Consider the following 16,693-nt stretch of genomic DNA (forward strand, 5'->3'; position numbering starts at 1 on the left):
CTGCGCCAAACCCGAACAGCCCCAGCAGTGCCTGAGCGAGGCTGCTCAGCCCGGGCTGCCACACGGCAGCCCTCAAACATGCGGGAGAGTCCTCAAGGCCTCCCCGGCCAGGCCCGCACAGGCCCGGCCGTGCCCGGCCCCCGCCGCGGCGGGAGGCGGAGCCGAGCCCTGCTGACACGGGCGGCGGGCGGTGCTGCAGTGCGCGGAGCCGCCGATCGCTGCCGGAGCCCCGCGGCTGCAGCTGGCCGTGAGCGGGGGTGCCGGGGGAACGGGGACGAGTGGGGGCGCCGAGGCGGGTGTGGGGGGGGAGGGACAAGGCCGCCGCCATGTTCTGAAACCGGGGAGAGGAACGGGCGGGGGCGGGACTCGAACCGTAGCCGAGGCCGGCGGCAGAGACTCGAACGTGGGTCCCTGGGGACTCGAACCCGCGTCTCCCAGCCGGCGCGGGGGGCACAGGGGCTCGCGGGACCCCCGGGGCGGTCGCGCGCTCCCCCCTCCATTATCCTCTCCCCCCCCACCGCGCGCGCGGGGGGCCGGACGTGACTGGCTGCGTTCAATTTGTCACGCGGCCATTGGCTGGCGGGGGCGGGCGGCGCGTGACGTCAGCGCGCGGCGCTGCGCGGCCGGCGGCCATTTATAGGCGCGGAACGGGCGCTGCGCAGACGGAGTGAGCGGGCGGTACCGGGAATACCGGCGGCTGTATCGCGGCCCATCCCCGCGGGAGTGCCGAGAAACCCCCCGCGGAGCCCCGATCCACCTTTTCCGAGCGCCCCTTCGGCCGCCGCTGAGCTTTTGTTTCTGTTCGCGCAGCGCCTGAGCGCCCCCGCCCAGCTTTGTTCTTCTTGAGGCCCCTGCGGGGAAGGCGCGGCCAAGATGGACCCTTGTCACACCGAGGAGACCGAGGGCGAGATCCCCGGCTTGGGTAAGGCCCAGCGACGGCGGGCGGGGAGGGGGTGGTTGGAGGGAACGGGGGGGATGGGAGAAAGGGCGATCGGGCCCTCGTGGTGCCGCCAGCCCGGGCCCGGTGCCGCGGAGGCCTCACGATGGCGCTGGGGGAGGGAGGGAGGGAGGGGGGCGGCGGGGACGGGCCCGGCCGCGTGCGCCGCTCAACCCCCCGGCCGCGTGCGTCGTGCCGGGCGGGGCCGCGGGGGCTCTCCGGGGTCGCTGTCCCGCCTCCACCGCCGCTGCCGCGCCCGCGGGTCCCTCCCCGTGCTGGGGGGGGGGGGGGCGTGAGATCGCCAACGAGATAAGCGTAAATTACAGTTTATTACAGGTCTAACGTCCAGCCTTAAGTAGCGTAAATCCGGTGGAAACGGCCACTCAGTAAAGCAGAAGTTGAAAGTAAAGGTTTCTGGACGCCATAACAGTCTCGTCTTAAAATGGTGAACCCGTGCCAGTTATTGCAAAACAGCCCTGCTCAGCGCCTGCTATCTGTTTACTGGGTGTCGGCCTCTCGCTGAGCTCCCCCGTGGGGACAGACACTCCAGAGGCAATATGACTTTAAAATCTTTATTAAACAGCAGAGAATATACAGGAAAAAAATCACTATCAAAACACCCCGTATTTGTTCTTTTTAGCTATACAAAAAGGTCTAGCAAAACACACTGCTCAGAGCAGATAAAAATAAACCCCAAATCATGTTATTACATTTCAGGCTTGCTTTAAAATCAGCTATACAGGTCATGCATTTGTTTTAAGTAAATTTTTAAACACACAGACTGTTGAGTGGACTTGTTATCCGAATTAATTTTCATCTTCTAAAGAAGTCAGAAATAACTTGACCTATAAAAAAAAAAGCATATGTATTATTTGAGACATTAAAAGTACCAGGCTTTTCCCTTTATTTGGGAAGAAATTGTCTGTTACTATGTTTTTCAGTGATGTTTTGCCCCTGTATTTAATTCATGAACTGAAATGCGTGTAGCCTTTCAGAGGGGCAAGGTAGATGGCATTTCTGAGTGTCTGCTTAAGATTAAGCTATTAATTGCTGGTTTCCATGAGGATGTAATGACAAATACCTCCACAATTCATCATTGGGCTCCCCTTCCCAGTTTATTTAGAGCTATTAAATTGAGGGAATAAGTCTTGTCTTAAAGGAGTCATTCTTCAGTAATCTCAAACTGATGACCCAGAACAAGATGAAGGAAATGGTTTATAGGGTTTCCTAGGAGAACACTTCCTCATACTTTTAAGTATTAGGTGGAGATTTTTTCCCCGTGAACTAGCCAAACAACTCCACCAGAATTTCTTTTGGCATTTCCCAAGTCTTGCCTTTCGTAGGAATTGGTAAACACCATTTTGGCTCTTTATTCCCACCTTGTCTCCTCAGATGGTTGTTTACTCTCCCTCCCCACTGTTTAATGTCACTGCGTGCATATTAACTGCAGAAGAGCAGATACAAACCCCCCAGTACTTCATACTTACTTTATCAATCAGGTACTCTTGTTTAATTTTATCATTCTTAAAATCTTCATTAACATCCAAAACTAGAATAGGAATCTCCTTTATGTTCTCAAAATCAACTCTGTTAAATGGCAGAACATAGTTTGAGTAAAAATACACAAAATACTGTGTATTCAAGACCCCTGCTCTTGATTACCACATGCATCTGAAATGTTAAAGCTGATGCTCATAACTTAAATATAAAGCCCATGCCAAGTTTGTCCTTAATTGCTCTTAATATATTTCACTCTTAGTATCTATCTATATAGTAATGTACAAGTAGGGGGGGTGGGAAATTGTTTTTAACCTTAATTTCCTTTCTCTCATTCTTGTAATGGAATCAGTGACCAGGAACTGATTTTGTAATTGTAAGATGGAGTATTTTTTTTCAAAATCTCCCTTGCCCTGTGTCTCCCCCACTTAATCCACTTAACAAGATGCAATTTTAAAGCTTCCTTTCATAAGGATGACCTCTTTAACAGGTTATAAGACCAGTATTTATAAGGTCTTAGACATAAGCAAAACCATTTTGGCTTCAGTTTAGGAAGAGATGGGAGCAGTAGTTAGTCTGAGTGTGGAAGGCATTTCTAAAACGCAGTACAAGTGCTGAACAACATTCTAACTTGTGCTTCCACACTTCAGTTCCTATTCCAGACACAGAAAGTGCTTCCTTACTGAGTTTGGAATGAGTACACAACGTAAACATTCCCAAAATTGCACACTGTGCACTGCCTTCTCTCTCCTAAGCATTTGGGTCATCCTATGTGAAACTTCAGCAAGCAGATCAAACTGATAATGTACTTTTCCTGGAATTGTCATGCTTCCCCTTCAGTAGAATATTTTGGACTCCTCTAGGGAAAAATCTAGAGTCTGTTTTCATGTTCAGAGATTCTTTAGATGGGAAAGCCAGTAAGAGTCAATAAGGAGCTTAAGGGAAGGTGTACCGAGATCACTCAGCTGCTGATTAGGTTTCTTGTGTGTAACAGGTCTGCCAAAAGCCTTTCTGATTATTGTTTAAATTTAAGTTAGGATTAATATTTAAACTTTGTTGAAATGCAGTCCTGCTAGTTTAAAGGTATTTGGGGCCTTGTTTGCCCCTTACATTGAAATAGAAACTGCATGGTGAGAAATGTATGTGATTGGCCCCTGACCACCATTTTAAGTGTCTTATTCCTGAGTCCTTCGAGTTAGCAAAATCCATATCCTTGCCTGAGTTACAACTGTAAAGCTTTCTAGTTGAAGCTAATGTTTAAGAAAGGTTTCAAATTAGATGGAGTTCCATCCCTTGAACCCTGAATTGGGTATAAATTTGAGTGTATCCAACTGCCTGAGTGAAACTAGACTTGCAGTAAACTCGATAAAACTAAAGCTTTAAGGTAGGAAAAAGACTTGCCTGCAAGTTAAAACTTGCTACAAAAAGTGGGTTCCTACCTCATAGTCCTTTCATGAAGCCAGGTTTCATGTTTATAGTGGAGGTTTTCCAAATACTCAAGCTCAATTCCTTGCTCCTCTTTTCTTCCCCTCATCTGTAGCCTTTCCATGCATTTCTGGGAAAAAAATATAAACCTGGTCATTAATCATGTGTTGTAGGTTAAATCAGCTAAATGAATCAAGTGGCCCTTAATTTGGAAGGACTAATGCTAGACATTAGTAAGCATTACTTTTAAATGGTTGGCTGAACATAAACGAGTTAAATCTAGGATAACTTTTTTGTACCCTCTTAAGCCTCTGGAAAATGAAACTGGAACTGAGAAACCTCCATTTTTAGTAGCATACCTGAGGTGTGGTTCTGAGATAGATCATGCCGTCCAGTTCTATATCTGATTGAAACTGATTCAAAAGCCATGTGTGCCAGTCCTGATAAATAGACCACTCTGTTTCATTAATACTTCCAGACTCGAACAGGTTAGAAGCAAACACGTATCTGCAATGAAAGACATCAGTCTCATGCCAGGAATGACAAAAAAAGTGAACTACCAAAACACTAATCATCAGAACAGAATGATGGTATTGAAAAAAAAATGCCTTAATCAAGCCTGCTCCCTTGCAGGTATTAGTTTAAATATCAAGTGTTTCCTCAGCTCCATGTCTGTAAAAGACCTGGAAATTGTTAGTGAGTTCTTGCCATGCTGTAATTACCTGTCACTGTACACAGATCTTTCAAAAAATTGCACTGGATGTTCTGCTTCGTACAGCTTGGCTGAGAGAGGTTTTAATTGTGCTTTTACTCGGCTCAAGCAGGCATAAGTCTGAAACGTGTAAGCCCATCTTGTGGGTTTGTCATAGAGCATTTGAAGTAAGTTTCCTCCGCTCTTCTGAGATGTTGAAAGTTCCTAAAAGGCAAGAGAAAAAAGTGAATATGAACATACTGCTTTTCTCAATCCAGAATTCTGATATGTTTAAGAATTCATGGCTTTCTTTTTGTTGCTAAGAAAATGCTTAGGCATAGGACCTGAGAGACTCTTCTTCCTCAGGTGATGGTGGTTTTTTTTTTTTTTTGATGACAGCTTCTTCGAGCAGTTTGTTTGAGTTCCAGATTTTAGTGTGATTCCCGTGGAGTAGGGGATGTGATTTGGAATATACATTGAGTAGGATCTTGCCTTTACAATTTGAGTGCCTGACCAACTGTGGTATGATAGTGGGGATGACTCTGGCTGCTGCAGACTAAGTATAGCTGGATTTTGGCATAACTCCCTGGCTGTGGAGCTCCTTGCAGTTTCTTCCGGCCCAAATCCAGCGCACCTACCTTGTACTCATCCTCGGCTGTCTGGATGTTGCACCACTTAGCGATGGGCTCGGGGATGATCTCCCACTCATCGCTGTGTTTCTCCAGCAGCCTGACAAACGTTGACTTCCCCGCAGCTGCGGAAGATGAGAGCAGTTCACAAAGGGCTGGGGGTTGATAGCTCCGGTGCTGCTGACGGACAGGGGGCAGTTCGGGGGTTGTTAGCGTCTGTTGGGGCGCGGGGCCGGCCGGCTGCGCCGTGGAGCAAACTGCGCTAATCTCTCTCGCCAGAGGGGCCGCGCCCGGCCGGGCGGGTGATAAGGGCGGCCGAGGAGCAGCCGACATTTTAGAGCTGCCGTGGCGGGCGGAGCTTAGCCGGGAGAGCGAGGGAGCGGCCGCGCAGGCGCCGGGACTTGGCGCGGGCGGGAGCGAACGAGCGCTGCTGCTCCGGGGGGGGGACACCGGGGGTTTGTGCTCCCAAGCCCGCCCTGCGCCCCTGTGTCACTGACGGGCACCCTGCTCGGGGAGCTCCCCACCCGCCCCAGCCTCCCTCCGGGTTCACGTCCCGGTGCGACTCCCCCCGCAGAGCCGGGGGGACAAGCAACGCTGCCGCCCCTCTCGCTCTGTCTCCCCCGGCATCCCAGCCCCTTGGGGTGCTCCCGGCCTGACACCCCCACTTTCCCCCGGACTCCCCTACCACCCTGAGCCGCCTCCCGCACCCTCTCCGCCGAGCTCACCGATGTTCCCCTCGATGGAAATCTTCCTGAGGCGCTTCTGGAAGCTGGATTCGAGGGAGCCGGCGGGGCTCTGGCAGTGCCGCTTGGCGGGGGTAGACATGGCGGTGCCGAGCGGGAACTCAAGGGGTTCCCGGCTGCTCCAGCGCACTTTAAGCGTCCCGCCAGGCGGGTGGGCGGGATGGCCGCTTCCCGCCAGTCCTCCCCGGGAAGAGGCGGAGGCGCTGCCCCCTCCCCCGCCGCTCCTGCCCAGCTCCCGCCGCCGCGCTGTTACAAAATGGGCGTTCGGCGAGTGAAATGGAGAAGAGAGCTTTGTGCAGGAAGTGACTGTAGTACGGTTCCACTTACTGATCTAATTTGCATTTCTGTAAACGAGTTCGCCATGTTTGATTTACTTACGTAAACTTGAGCATGCACTTAAAAAATCTAAAAGCCTCCAGCTATGGGAGTGGGGTGGTTGTTAGTACTCCGGAACATGTAATAAGAGATGAGGCAATGCAGGCTCACAGTCTGTTTTGGTACTGACTGGAGAAGAAGCACTTCGTGGATGAATGGCGTTCATCCGCAGGCTACTCAGAGCAGCTTCTGGGCTCCAAATACCAATGTCGGGGCTCCAGGAGCCTGCTTAACTCTAGGCATGGGTCCTCTATCAACTGTGCAGACAAGTTGAAACATGAGCTGGTTATCCAAGGGGAAAGGGGATGGAGGATTCTTAGATGAGTTATTCCAATTTCCTCCTTCCTCCTCGGTAATACAAGGTGAAATCTAGCTAGGTCTGGTGTGTTTGGAGGAAATGGGAGGGAATTAACTTTTCCGTTCTTTTATGATAATTGTGACCCATTGTCTCTTCTTTCCCCATCTCCTCCAAACACACCAGGCTTCAGTGACCGAAGCGAGCAGATTGTTTCACGTGGGGTAGCGTCAGCCTTTGAAGCTGGTAAGTGCTAGTTCGCGCACCCGGTGTGCGCAGCCAGAGCGCTCCGCTGTCCGCGCCACGCGAGAGCCGCGGCGGGCCGGGGCGGGGGCGGCAGCGCGCGGGGCACGCGCAGTGCGGCGCGCGGGGCCGGGGCTTTGTTCGGCGCGGCGGGCGGGCGGCGCGTGCGCACAGGCGGCGCGCGGGTCCCGGGGGTGGGGCCGGGCCCTACCGGGGCACATGCGCCCCGCACCCACCTCGGCCACGCCACGGCCGGTCCCGTACTCGGCGGAAGCTCGCGGTGCTCGGTGCCTTCTCGTCACACGGCCCTCCCTGCGAGCCGGCTGCGGGCGCTGCGCCATCGCCGGGGGCCCCCGGCCCGCCAGGGCGGCGTGTGGGACCGCGCTCTTTGTGCGGAGGAAGGCCCGGCCCAGCGGAAACGGGAGCACCCGCCGCCATTTCCTAGCGCGCTCTCGCTACAGGCTCGCCCGCTCGCTGCCGCCTGACCGGGACTAGGCGCTCTCCGGACAGTGGATCAGGCTCGGAGCCCTAGAACCAGCGCGGAGCCCCACCATGTGTGCGTGCGGGGAAGGGGCAGGGCGCGGGCCGGGGGCGGGAGCGGCGCCGTGTGTGTGAGGCGGCAGCGGCGAGGCAGAGGAGGATCAGGGAGGGCCGGGACACAGGCCAGGGGGGCCGCCGGGCGCTCTCAGGGGGTGCGGGTGGCGGCCGTGCTGAGCAGCATCTCAAAGGGCCCGTTCTCGTCTTTCCAGCAACCACAGAAGCAGAGACAGAGCAGAGCCTCACCCCCAATGTGATGCTTAACACAGAGAGCAGCGAGGGATACGTGGTGAAAGTCCGGGGGCTGCCTTGGTCTTGCTCCACCGAGGAGGTGCAGAGGTTCTTCTCCGGTAAGTGGGGCTGTGGGGGAATAAGAGGTTTGGGAGAGGGGTCGGGCTCTGCTGTCAATTCTGGGTCCGTCCCAGGGACACTGTGGCAGTGGGAGTCCTGTAGTGAGCAGTTGCAGGAGGCATTCAGTAGCCAGTGCAGTTTGTAGTGCAACAAGTGCTTCAGCCAGAACCTGGGGTGCAAAGCCATGTTCATGCTAGCAGAAACTCAATACAAAGGGGCTTAGTCTGAGTTGCTGGGATAGCCACAACTACCTACGCTGCTTGAATAACCAGGGGAGAGAACGTTCAGTTTTAAAGAAATTTCAATCTGCAGCAAGAGTTATAAAGCTAAATCAGTTTAGTTCTTGTATTAGACGAGAGTCTGTTGGGACAATATGAGTGTTCAGTGTGTGTATCCTTCCCCAGATTATTAGCATTCTGCAGTAACAAATAGTGGTGATAAATACATGTTTTCTGCAGCGACTGGACCTTTTAAAACTGCTTCAGGGATTTGATGTCTTTGACTTTGTTCTGATTCAGTTTATTACACTTAGACTGATTGTTACTATTCCTTATTTCACGCTAATTAAGAGAGTTAAGATCAAAAGCAGATAGTGTGTTCAACTTGAGGCAGAAAAGCTTTGGAAATAGCTTTGGAAATTTGCAATTATCCTTTATCTGCAGGTTTGACTAGAATGGGAGCTTTAGTTAGTGTCTTAGTAACTCGTCATTTTAAAGTTGCATTGCAACAGAAATGCTGCTGGTTTTGTTATGATACAAATGATACTCGATACATTTTTGGTTTTAGGCTCTCTGAAACTTCCAAAGTAACACAGTTCCTCTAATAATTAATATAATGCTGGCCTTTCTGTTTAATTTTCAGATTGCAAAATTCTGAACGGGGCTTTGGGTATCCGTTTCATCTACACCAGGGAGGGCAGACCAAGTGGAGAAGCATTTGCTGAACTTGAGTCAGAGGAGGATGTGAAATTGGCCCTGAAAAAGGACAGAGAAACAATGGGACACAGATACGTTGAAGGTTTGACTCAGTTGGTCTAGTAACTGACTACACTGTGTTTGTGCTTGATGGGTTTTTGGTTAATTGCATTTTTTGTCTCTTTAAAATGCATGTGAAAGGACAAATGGACTTGCATATCATAAGTTGACTAGTTTCAAGGCAAATGACTTTAAAAACTCTTCCTTACTCCAGAATGCATTAATTCTAAGTGCCTTTTACAGTTTTCAAGTCAAACAACGTTGAAATGGATTGGGTTCTGAAGCATACTGGTCCCAACAGCCCTGATACAGCTAATGATGGTTTTGTACGTCTTAGAGGACTCCCATTTGGCTGTAGTAAAGAAGAAATTGTACAGTTTTTTTCAGGTATGTGGGATAAAAGTAGTAGCTATAGCACTATTGGTTTATGCTAAAAGTACCCCAACAAACTAAACAGGCATGGATTGCCCAGTAGTACATCCAACAGTATTATGATGGGTATTAAAAGTAAATAAAGCAATTTTTCACTAGTTTTCTGGGCATGAAGAATCCTTCGGATCACTTCCTAAAATACTTGATAAATTAAATAATTTAGGGAATGCCAAAAAGGTGCTTGAATTTATACTTGGTGGGACATGCTGTTCCAATAAAGGATTATAGAAAAATGTCTTGCTTTCCAAATAAAGCTGAACAGTTCATGTGGGAGGCTCCTTCCACCCCTGGCCTTGGATGATTGGCCCTGGTCAGTGAAGGATGTAGAACACCACTGGGCTCTGTGTCAGGAGCAGGTTCTCAGTAAAGGGCCCTTGACCTCTTCCCAACATAAAATTAGTATTGAATGAAATGCAGAGAAAACCTGCTGAACTCTACCCAAATACAGATCTACAGATTTGCCCCTTTCTCCTCCTATGGGGATAGAAAACCCACCAGACCCTTGATGTTGCCTAGCTCAAAGTTTTTATGGATGAAGAGATAATGCCTTGTTTTGACTAATTTTTACTTTTTTTGCAGCTGTTTTATGTTTACAAACTGGAATTAGACTATTAAAATGTCTAAGAATGGAATCTGTTGATTGTTTAGGATTTCATTTGTTATTATTTTCAAAATACTAGATTTCTAAATGTTTTGCTATTACAAGATATGATAAAGCTTGTTGTTTTGCTTTAAAATACAGTAGAAACATTTCCAGTTTTACAATCTCAGAACTTGTTTTTTGTTTTTCTTTTTGTCTTTTTTTTGTTTTCTGAATTGGTGATATGAACAAGAGCAATTTCTAAGCATGTGCATTTTAAACTGTTCTTTTCTTACATGGTGAAGTAATTCAAGCTTTATAAGTTGTTTATGTGCTTAATATACAAAATGTGTCTCTTCTGTTCAGGAACTAATACTTAAAAATTACTTCATGATTTTTTTCTTAATTAAGCACTCTTAAAGATTAAAAATTGCTGAAACTTTATATTTGAATAAGACTAATTATTTACATGACTTCTAGTACAATTACTTGTTCTGTATAAAGCTGTTTAACTTGCTGTGTTTAAATTTAAGTTCTCTTAAAAAGTTCATCTTAAATACTTTCACAGAATTGCCGAGGTTTGTAATGATGTGTGAAGTTCTTAACTCACCCTGCATTAGATGCCTTCTCTGAGGGGCTGTCCCTGACCCTCAGAGCATTTCTGAGCTCTGCAGGGTGGGTTAAGAACCTGAACTGAATGGTATGTGATCGTGGAGCTCTTTGTTGAAGTGCCTTTTTTATTCTGGTGTTCTAGAATCAACATACCATTCTCTTAAAAGTGTTTAAATTCTGGTGTTTTTAAAGCTATAAGAAAAAACTCATGACTGGGCTTGTGATGTTAATATTGCCCCCCTACTGGGGTTATTTGTCCTTGGGTTGAAGGGTTGGAAATCGTGCCAAATGGGATAACATTGCCGGTGGACTTCCAGGGGAGGAGTACGGGGGAGGCCTTCGTGCAGTTTGCTTCACAGGAAATAGCTGAAAAGGCTCTAAAGAAACACAAGGAAAGAATAGGGCACAGGTGGGGATGGATGGTTGGTTGGCTCTGTCACTTTTCTTATGGTAAACAATTAAATCCATATTCTCTCTTCTGAAAGTGTTAACACCCAAATCAAAATTGTAATTGTGGTCTCTAACTTGGTGATGAGTAAAGGTATTGATTGCTACAGTGTGTGGCACAGACTGTTTAGATCTACCCAAAAATACAAGATAAAATTGGCCTAAACTAAAATGTGCTTTGGAAAATTGAGTAAAAACAGGCATTCAAAACTATAGCTTGGAAATGACAAAGTTGAGAGACTATGGCTTTAACTTCTCAAATAGCACCAATTCTACCTTTAGCTCTAAAGACATGCACAGTATTCTTACTACCATAAGAAAATGTGATACTTTCTAAACTTGTTTTATAAGTTGAAATGTAACAAATTTACTTACTTGTATTAATCTTCAATGTAATAAGCATAGCTTTCAAGAAATTGTCACAAAGGGTTTTTATTCAATTTTACTTGTGACTATTTATCATTGAAGCATGCACCTTTTGCCTACGCTGAATCACTGAAGCATAGGCTGGGTTCAGTAGTACATGCAGAGCTTTTTGTGGCATCCTGATGGGTTAAACTCTCGGTGGAGATCGGGTTTTTAACCCTCTGTTTCTGTTGCCTTGAGCAACTATGCTGAGTTGAGTGGACACTGGTCCCTCCTACATTGTTTGACTAACATTTTAAATTGGGGGGAGGTGGGCGGGGAATCAATATTGCTCCCCCACCCTTAAGGCTGGGATACTGCAAAGTATGAGGAGCACATAAACCCTTCAGTAATTTTAATTTCTTGAAAATACACTGATTTAAATGTAATGTAGTGCTAATAATAGAAAGTCATTGCCTACATAACGTAAAGAAACCTGGCTTAAAATTAACTGCCAGTGTCAAGGCTATGACTAAATGGCTTGTTGTAATGTGAAGTTGTGAGGTGTTTGTGGAAGGAATCAAAGACTGACTTGTCCCTGTGCAAACGCTCGTAGGTACATTGAGATCTTCAAGAGTAGCCGAGCAGAGGTGCGCACTCACTACGACCCTCCCCGCAAGCTGCTGGCCATGCAGAGACCTGGTCCGTACGACAGGCCCGGCCTGACGCGCGGATACAACAGTCTGGGTAGAGGAAGTAGCTTGGAGAGAATGAGGCGTGGAGCCTACGGAGGAGGTAAGTGCCCGGGGGCCCAGGGAGCTGCTCCTTTGAAAAGCAGCAACTCTTGGACCTGGTAGTGTCTCCCCAGCTGTGTATGTGTCCTTGGCATTAATTCTTGTAGAAGAAATGAAATGTTGTAGTAGTCGTTGTTTGCAGTGTGTACTGTGTATTTGGATCTTTCTGTAGTCAAAATGAAAGTTTATTTGAAACTTTGTGTAGTTGAAATGAACATGTCCAATCTGTTTCTAGGTTATGGAGGTTATGATGACTACAATGGGTATAATGATGGCTATGGGTTTGGTTCTGATAGATTTGGAAGAGGTAAGGATCTCTAATAGGAACAGTAACTGAACTTACGACATGTCCCAAAAGAAACTAAAATACATCTGAAAGACCTAGAATGGACTCTTTTCTCCGCAGGGATGTCGGACCACAGGTACGGCGACGGATCGTCCACCTTCCAGAGCACGACCGGCCACTGCGTCCACATGCGAGGTCTGCCCTACAGAGCCACGGAGAACGACATCTACAACGTGAGTGCCACACGCTGCTCCCCAGTGCATGGCTTTGGGTCCCAGGGTCCTTGTGGGGACATACCAGCTGCCCTGCAGCTGCAGTGTTCCTCTGGAGAAAATGGCTTGCTGTAAACCCAAACTGTTGCATTGGTGCGTTTTAATCTGTGTGACTGTTCTGTGTGTAGTTCTTCTCACCTCTGAACCCTGTAAGAGTACACATTGAAATCGGACCAGATGGCAGAGTAACCGGAGAGGCAGACGTTGAATTTGCTACTCACGAGGATGCAGTGGCTGCTATGTCCAAAGACAAAGCAAACATGCGTAAGTTCGACTGCTCGGGAGAGGTGGCTTTGGGGAGTTGCCAGCACTGCAGTGTAGTGCATCTGCTGCAACTGGAATGCCAAAGATTTCACTGCAGCTTCACTTGCAGTGAGACAAGCTGCATGGGTTTGGTGTGATATGCTCTCATGGGAAAACTTTCTTCTTGCAGAACACAGATACGTAGAGCTGTTCCTGAATTCTACAGCAGGAGGAACTGGTGGTGCCTATGGCAGTCAGATGATGGGAGCAATGGGTATGTAACTGTCTCACTGCACTTGGAAGCTGGCTCGTTTTGTACAGCTCCTGCTTTATTGTGTGCCTGGCATCAAAACTGAAATTCAACATTCTGTCTTAATCACACAGTCAAGGAGTCGGAAGGGGTAGTCCAAGATTGGAACACTAGCACATTGCCAGGTATATAATCCTTTTGGGAATACATTTGAGCTTTAATGGGTTGAATAAACTTGTGGTGCTGAGTGTGGTGTGCCTGGTGGGATGAGTGGCTTCTTTGGGAGTGTGGTAGTGCAAAATCAGGGAGATACCTGTCCTTTTTATTCTCCTTCCCCTTCCCGATTGGGGCATACCAGAACATGGTTCGGTGATGGAGGATGTATCTGTGGCATGTGACCTGCCATTCAAGCTGAGTCTTGGTGGTGAGAGAGAGATACTTGGAATTGGGAAAAATTGTCTGAATTGCACTGGCAAACCCGAAAATTGTTAAAAAATCTAAAATGTGTGTTTGCAGCACAAGTCTTAAATTCCTGTTGCTGTTATGCCTCTAAGACAGATACCCTCCTGACACCCAGCTGGGCTGGTTACGCAGATGAAGGTGGGGTTGGTTTCTGGGGGGCTCCTTTCTCTTGTGGGCGGGGGGGGTGTGGATGCACTGTTGCTTTTATAGTATTTGTTTACAAAATGTTTATAGTTGTAATGCTGATAGTTAAACTGCAGAAAGGAGTGTTAGGCAAGTGATGAGGCGAAGAGCAGTTGTTTGTTTAAACAGAGGTATCTGTGTCTGAGCCACAGCACTGCTCTGATGTGATGCACAATCAGTCTGGGGCAGGAATAAGTGTTAGGACCGTGTACACATGAGTGACTCCAGTTAATGAGCTTCTGTGCTTCTGGAAGGGCAGCACTCAGTGTGAGGTCCCTTAAAGCCATGCTTAAGTTTTTTGGGGTTTGTTAGAGTGCAGATTGATCCTGTTTAGTATAGTCCACAGAAATTGTAAAAGTAACTTCTAAAGTTCTTGTTGCTGCTTGATTGCAGGGATGTCTTTAGAAACCCCATCACTTTCCTTGAGCATGTTAAACTTCCCTTGGTGTGAGCAAGGTAGTGCCAGAGTGCAGGGGCTGTTGGTTGGGTGAGGGCTGGGTTTGTTGATGATGAGCAGATCTTGACCGGCAAGTTCTTAATGTTTTTGCCCTTAACTTAAAGGGAGCCAATCCAGTTATGGTGCTCCAGGCAACCAGCAGCTGAGTGGGGGCTATGGAGGAGGATATGGAGGTCAAAGCAGCATGAGTGGCTATGGTAAGAGCATTTCTTTGCTGGTTTCCATTGGGCCAGGTGCAGCTGGCTTAACATGCCCTTCACTGGTGTTAAAGGGTTGTGGTATAACCTGGGCAGCACAGGCTCTGAAAGTTAAAGGTGTGGCTACTGTGAATTTTGGGGAATGGGGGGATCAATTCAAAGCTGCAATGGGGAGCTGAGGGGGGGAAATGTGGAAAACTATTCTGGAAGGGGCAGGAAATGCCAGTCTCAGACTTGCATTGCTCTGATCACTTTTCTTAACCCAAAAGCTGGAGACCAGCTTTGTTTAAACACAGTACAAATGGGGGAGGGCGTCATGGGAGGCTGGGTCCTCCCTATTCCCCCAGAGCAGTGGTAAAGCTCTGGCTTGGGAAGGGGGTGATGCAGAGCTCGTGCTGTCGTTGAACATCCGGTAACTGGCTTTGGGTACGGAGCTGTAAACTGACACTTTGCAGCGTTGGGCACGGTAGACGGTATTTACGAGGTGGCCCAGCAAGGACAGGCGTTGGGGCAAGGATGCTTCGAGTCGGCCTGAGGCAGCTGTGAACCTGCTGTCGGTTTCCCCCTCAGACCCCGGGAGCCAGGGCGCCATGAACAGCAGCTACTACAGCAGTGGGAACCGCGCATCCATGGGAGTGAACGGCATGGGCGGCATGTCCAACATGTCCAACATGAGTGGTGGCTGGGGAATGTAACCAATCGCTGACTTTTGGTCACATCTTTTTTAAAAAACAAAAAAACAAAAAACTAAGTTTAACAGTTTTGCAATACGAGCTTGTGATTTATGCTTTACTGTAAGTGAATTCAGGATTGTTTTAAAACCTTTCAGGTTCAGTATTTTTGAACATACAGAAATGAACATTCATCTAGGATGTAATAACCAAGTAAAGACTATAACTGTTAAACAATTTGGAGCGTTTCTCAAGTTAGTTTTGTTGTAGGAGTGTATTTAAGCAGTAAGCGTATTTAGGTTAAAGCTGTTTGAATTATGTTAAATGTTGCTCTTATACCATATTACATCCAACACTGTTTTGAATACATGTTGAAAGAGACATGCTTTTTTGTAAAGAACCAATATAGGAGCTGTGTCTGAAAATCAAAGTGAACATTTGGCATGTTAGTTCTAGTTTATTTCTTTTAATATCCTGTAAGGCATGTTAAAGCTTTTTTTTTTTTAAGTTAATGGGGGAAACATGTTGAGACGCAATACGGCTACTTTAGGATTTTGGTCTTGGTGTTCGTATAAAATTCTGAGGCCTTGATTTAATCTTTCATTGTATTGTGATTTCCTTTTTAGGTGTATTGCGCTAAGTGAAACTTGTTAAATAAATCTTCCTTTTAAAAACTGGAACTCACTCCTTCTTGACCTCCAGCTTCTTGTAACCACACTTGCATCCATGTCCTCTGACTGTTGTACCCTTGCCCTGCAGCTGCCACACAGTGACTCAATGACCCATAGAGTGTAACAGTGACAAGTGGGGGGGAGCAAAGGCAACCCCCCCTGCTGCTGGGGGTGCCCAGTGGGTGTTGGTTCAAAGCACTGCTGCATGGCTGTGCCCTGAGCAGGGGGCCTGGGCCCTGAAACTGCTGGGGGGATGAGAATTGATTCTGTACTTTCCTGTAGGCATCCATGGACTGGGCAGCTTACTGCAACCATATTTCAATAAATGTAACTTGTCAAACATCCTGCTTAAAGATGTGATTTTGTAAGCAACATTGTTACAGTTTTTTGAGCCCTGCAACTTTCCCTGAAATAATACAGAATTTGCTTCCATGCAGTCAGTGGCCATAGTATTTTGGTTGCCTGTGGTAAAGAACTGTCCTGAAGGCATAAGAACCTGAGGTCCTTTCTACAGTGATTAAAGTGTCTTCCTGTTCTGTAGCAGAGGAGCTGTAAGGGTGGAATTCTGAGCCCTGGGTATTTCAGCCATGGCTGTCTGCCATGAAAACAACCTGCTTCCTGAGGGGATTGCTGACTGAGCCCAGCTCAGTGGACACGTAGCCCTGCTGTGCCTCGGGCAGAGTGGGGATCACCCCTGGGTTTGCACTGTTCCACATGGAGCCTCTGGAAGCTCACTTGGTTAAAGAGCTGCTCTGGAACCTGGGGCACACACGGGTGGTGGTGGGTGCTGCTTGGGGACAGGGCTGCCTTCACCATGCTGCTGGTGTGGCGACAGCCCTGGCACAGGAACACAAACTGCTTTGGGATCCCTGGTACAGCCAAGCCCAGGCCTGGCAGAAGAGGGAGCAGGGTCCCCTGGGGCTGGAGCAGCAGCTGCTCCCCTCTGTCCCAGGGCTGGACACAGTGAGCCACTGGAGCCACTGCTTTTCTGGAAAATGGTGAAAGCAGTGCCAGCTGCAGAGCAGTGGCTTCATCTGGCACCTTCCAGGGAATACCACAGTGTTGGTCAGGTATCCCAAACACAATTAAGCTGC

General features: G+C 48.0%; 2 protein-coding genes across 13 annotated transcripts; one reads left to right on the forward strand and one right to left on the reverse strand.

Moving 5' to 3' along the window:
• The first annotated feature begins 158 nt into the window (after positions 1-158).
• HNRNPH1 (heterogeneous nuclear ribonucleoprotein H1) lies at positions 159-15,941 on the forward strand. 11 transcript variants are annotated; one of them, XM_066560366.1, is made up of 16 exons: positions 159-247; positions 811-922; positions 6,779-6,838; positions 7,585-7,722; positions 8,585-8,740; positions 8,941-9,084; positions 10,592-10,730; positions 11,730-11,908; positions 12,143-12,214; positions 12,293-12,426; positions 12,594-12,729; positions 12,899-12,982; positions 13,093-13,143; positions 13,475-13,558; positions 14,165-14,257; positions 14,828-15,941. In XM_066560366.1, the coding sequence occupies exons 2-16, from the start codon at positions 874-876 to the stop codon at positions 14,950-14,952; spliced, it is 1,644 nt and encodes a 547-aa protein (XP_066416463.1). In that variant the 5' UTR covers positions 159-247; positions 811-873; the 3' UTR covers positions 14,953-15,941. The 11 variants fall into 11 exon arrangements, with proteins under 11 accessions (XP_066416463.1, XP_066416465.1, XP_066416466.1 ...); XM_066560368.1 differs by lacking the exon at positions 159-247 and having other exon boundaries at positions 643-922; positions 12,314-12,426; XM_066560369.1 differs by lacking the exon at positions 159-247 and having other exon boundaries at positions 645-922; positions 14,713-14,943.
• On the reverse strand, positions 1,496-6,174 carry LOC136563152 (deoxycytidine kinase 2). 2 transcript variants are annotated; one of them, XM_066560378.1, is made up of 7 exons: positions 5,905-6,173; positions 5,189-5,304; positions 4,582-4,775; positions 4,219-4,366; positions 3,874-3,989; positions 2,425-2,524; positions 1,496-1,782 (listed from the first exon to the last, which is right to left on the reverse strand). In XM_066560378.1, the coding sequence occupies exons 1-7, from the start codon at positions 6,002-6,004 to the stop codon at positions 1,744-1,746; spliced, it is 813 nt and encodes a 270-aa protein (XP_066416475.1). In that variant the 5' UTR covers positions 6,005-6,173; the 3' UTR covers positions 1,496-1,743. The 2 variants fall into 2 exon arrangements, with proteins under 2 accessions (XP_066416475.1, XP_066416474.1); XM_066560377.1 differs by lacking the exon at positions 1,496-1,782 and having other exon boundaries at positions 2,147-2,524; positions 5,905-6,174.
• Positions 15,942-16,693: the final 752 nt, after the last annotated feature.

Source organism: Molothrus aeneus, chromosome 15 (genome assembly GCF_037042795.1).
Source record: "Molothrus aeneus isolate 106 chromosome 15, BPBGC_Maene_1.0, whole genome shotgun sequence".
NCBI lineage: Eukaryota > Metazoa > Chordata > Aves > Passeriformes > Icteridae > Molothrus > Molothrus aeneus.

What these genes read in the sequence shown, in the direction of transcription:
- HNRNPH1 (XM_066560366.1), top strand. Translation starts at nt 874, where the DNA reads ATGGACCCTTGTCACACCGAGGAGACCGAGGGCGAGATCCCCGGCTTG. An exon ending in AATTGTACAGTTTTTTTCAG is followed by an intron (nt 9,085 to 10,591) that starts GTATGTGGGATA and finishes CTTGGGTTGAAG; the next exon opens with GGTTGGAAATCGTGCCAAAT. An exon ending in CGGAGAACGACATCTACAAC is followed by an intron (nt 12,427 to 12,593) that starts GTGAGTGCCACA and finishes TTCTGTGTGTAG; the next exon opens with TTCTTCTCACCTCTGAACCC.
- LOC136563152 (XM_066560377.1), bottom strand. Translation starts at nt 6,004, where the DNA reads ATGTCTACCCCCGCCAAGCGGCACTGCCAGAGCCCCGCCGGCTCCCTC. An exon ending in CAGCCGAGGATGAGTACAAG is followed by an intron (nt 4,776 to 5,188) that starts GTAGGTGCGCTG and finishes CTTGCCTTTTAG; the next exon opens with GAACTTTCAACATCTCAGAA. An exon ending in ATCTCAGAACCACACCTCAG is followed by an intron (nt 3,990 to 4,218) that starts GTATGCTACTAA and finishes TTTTTTTCCCAG; the next exon opens with AAATGCATGGAAAGGCTACA.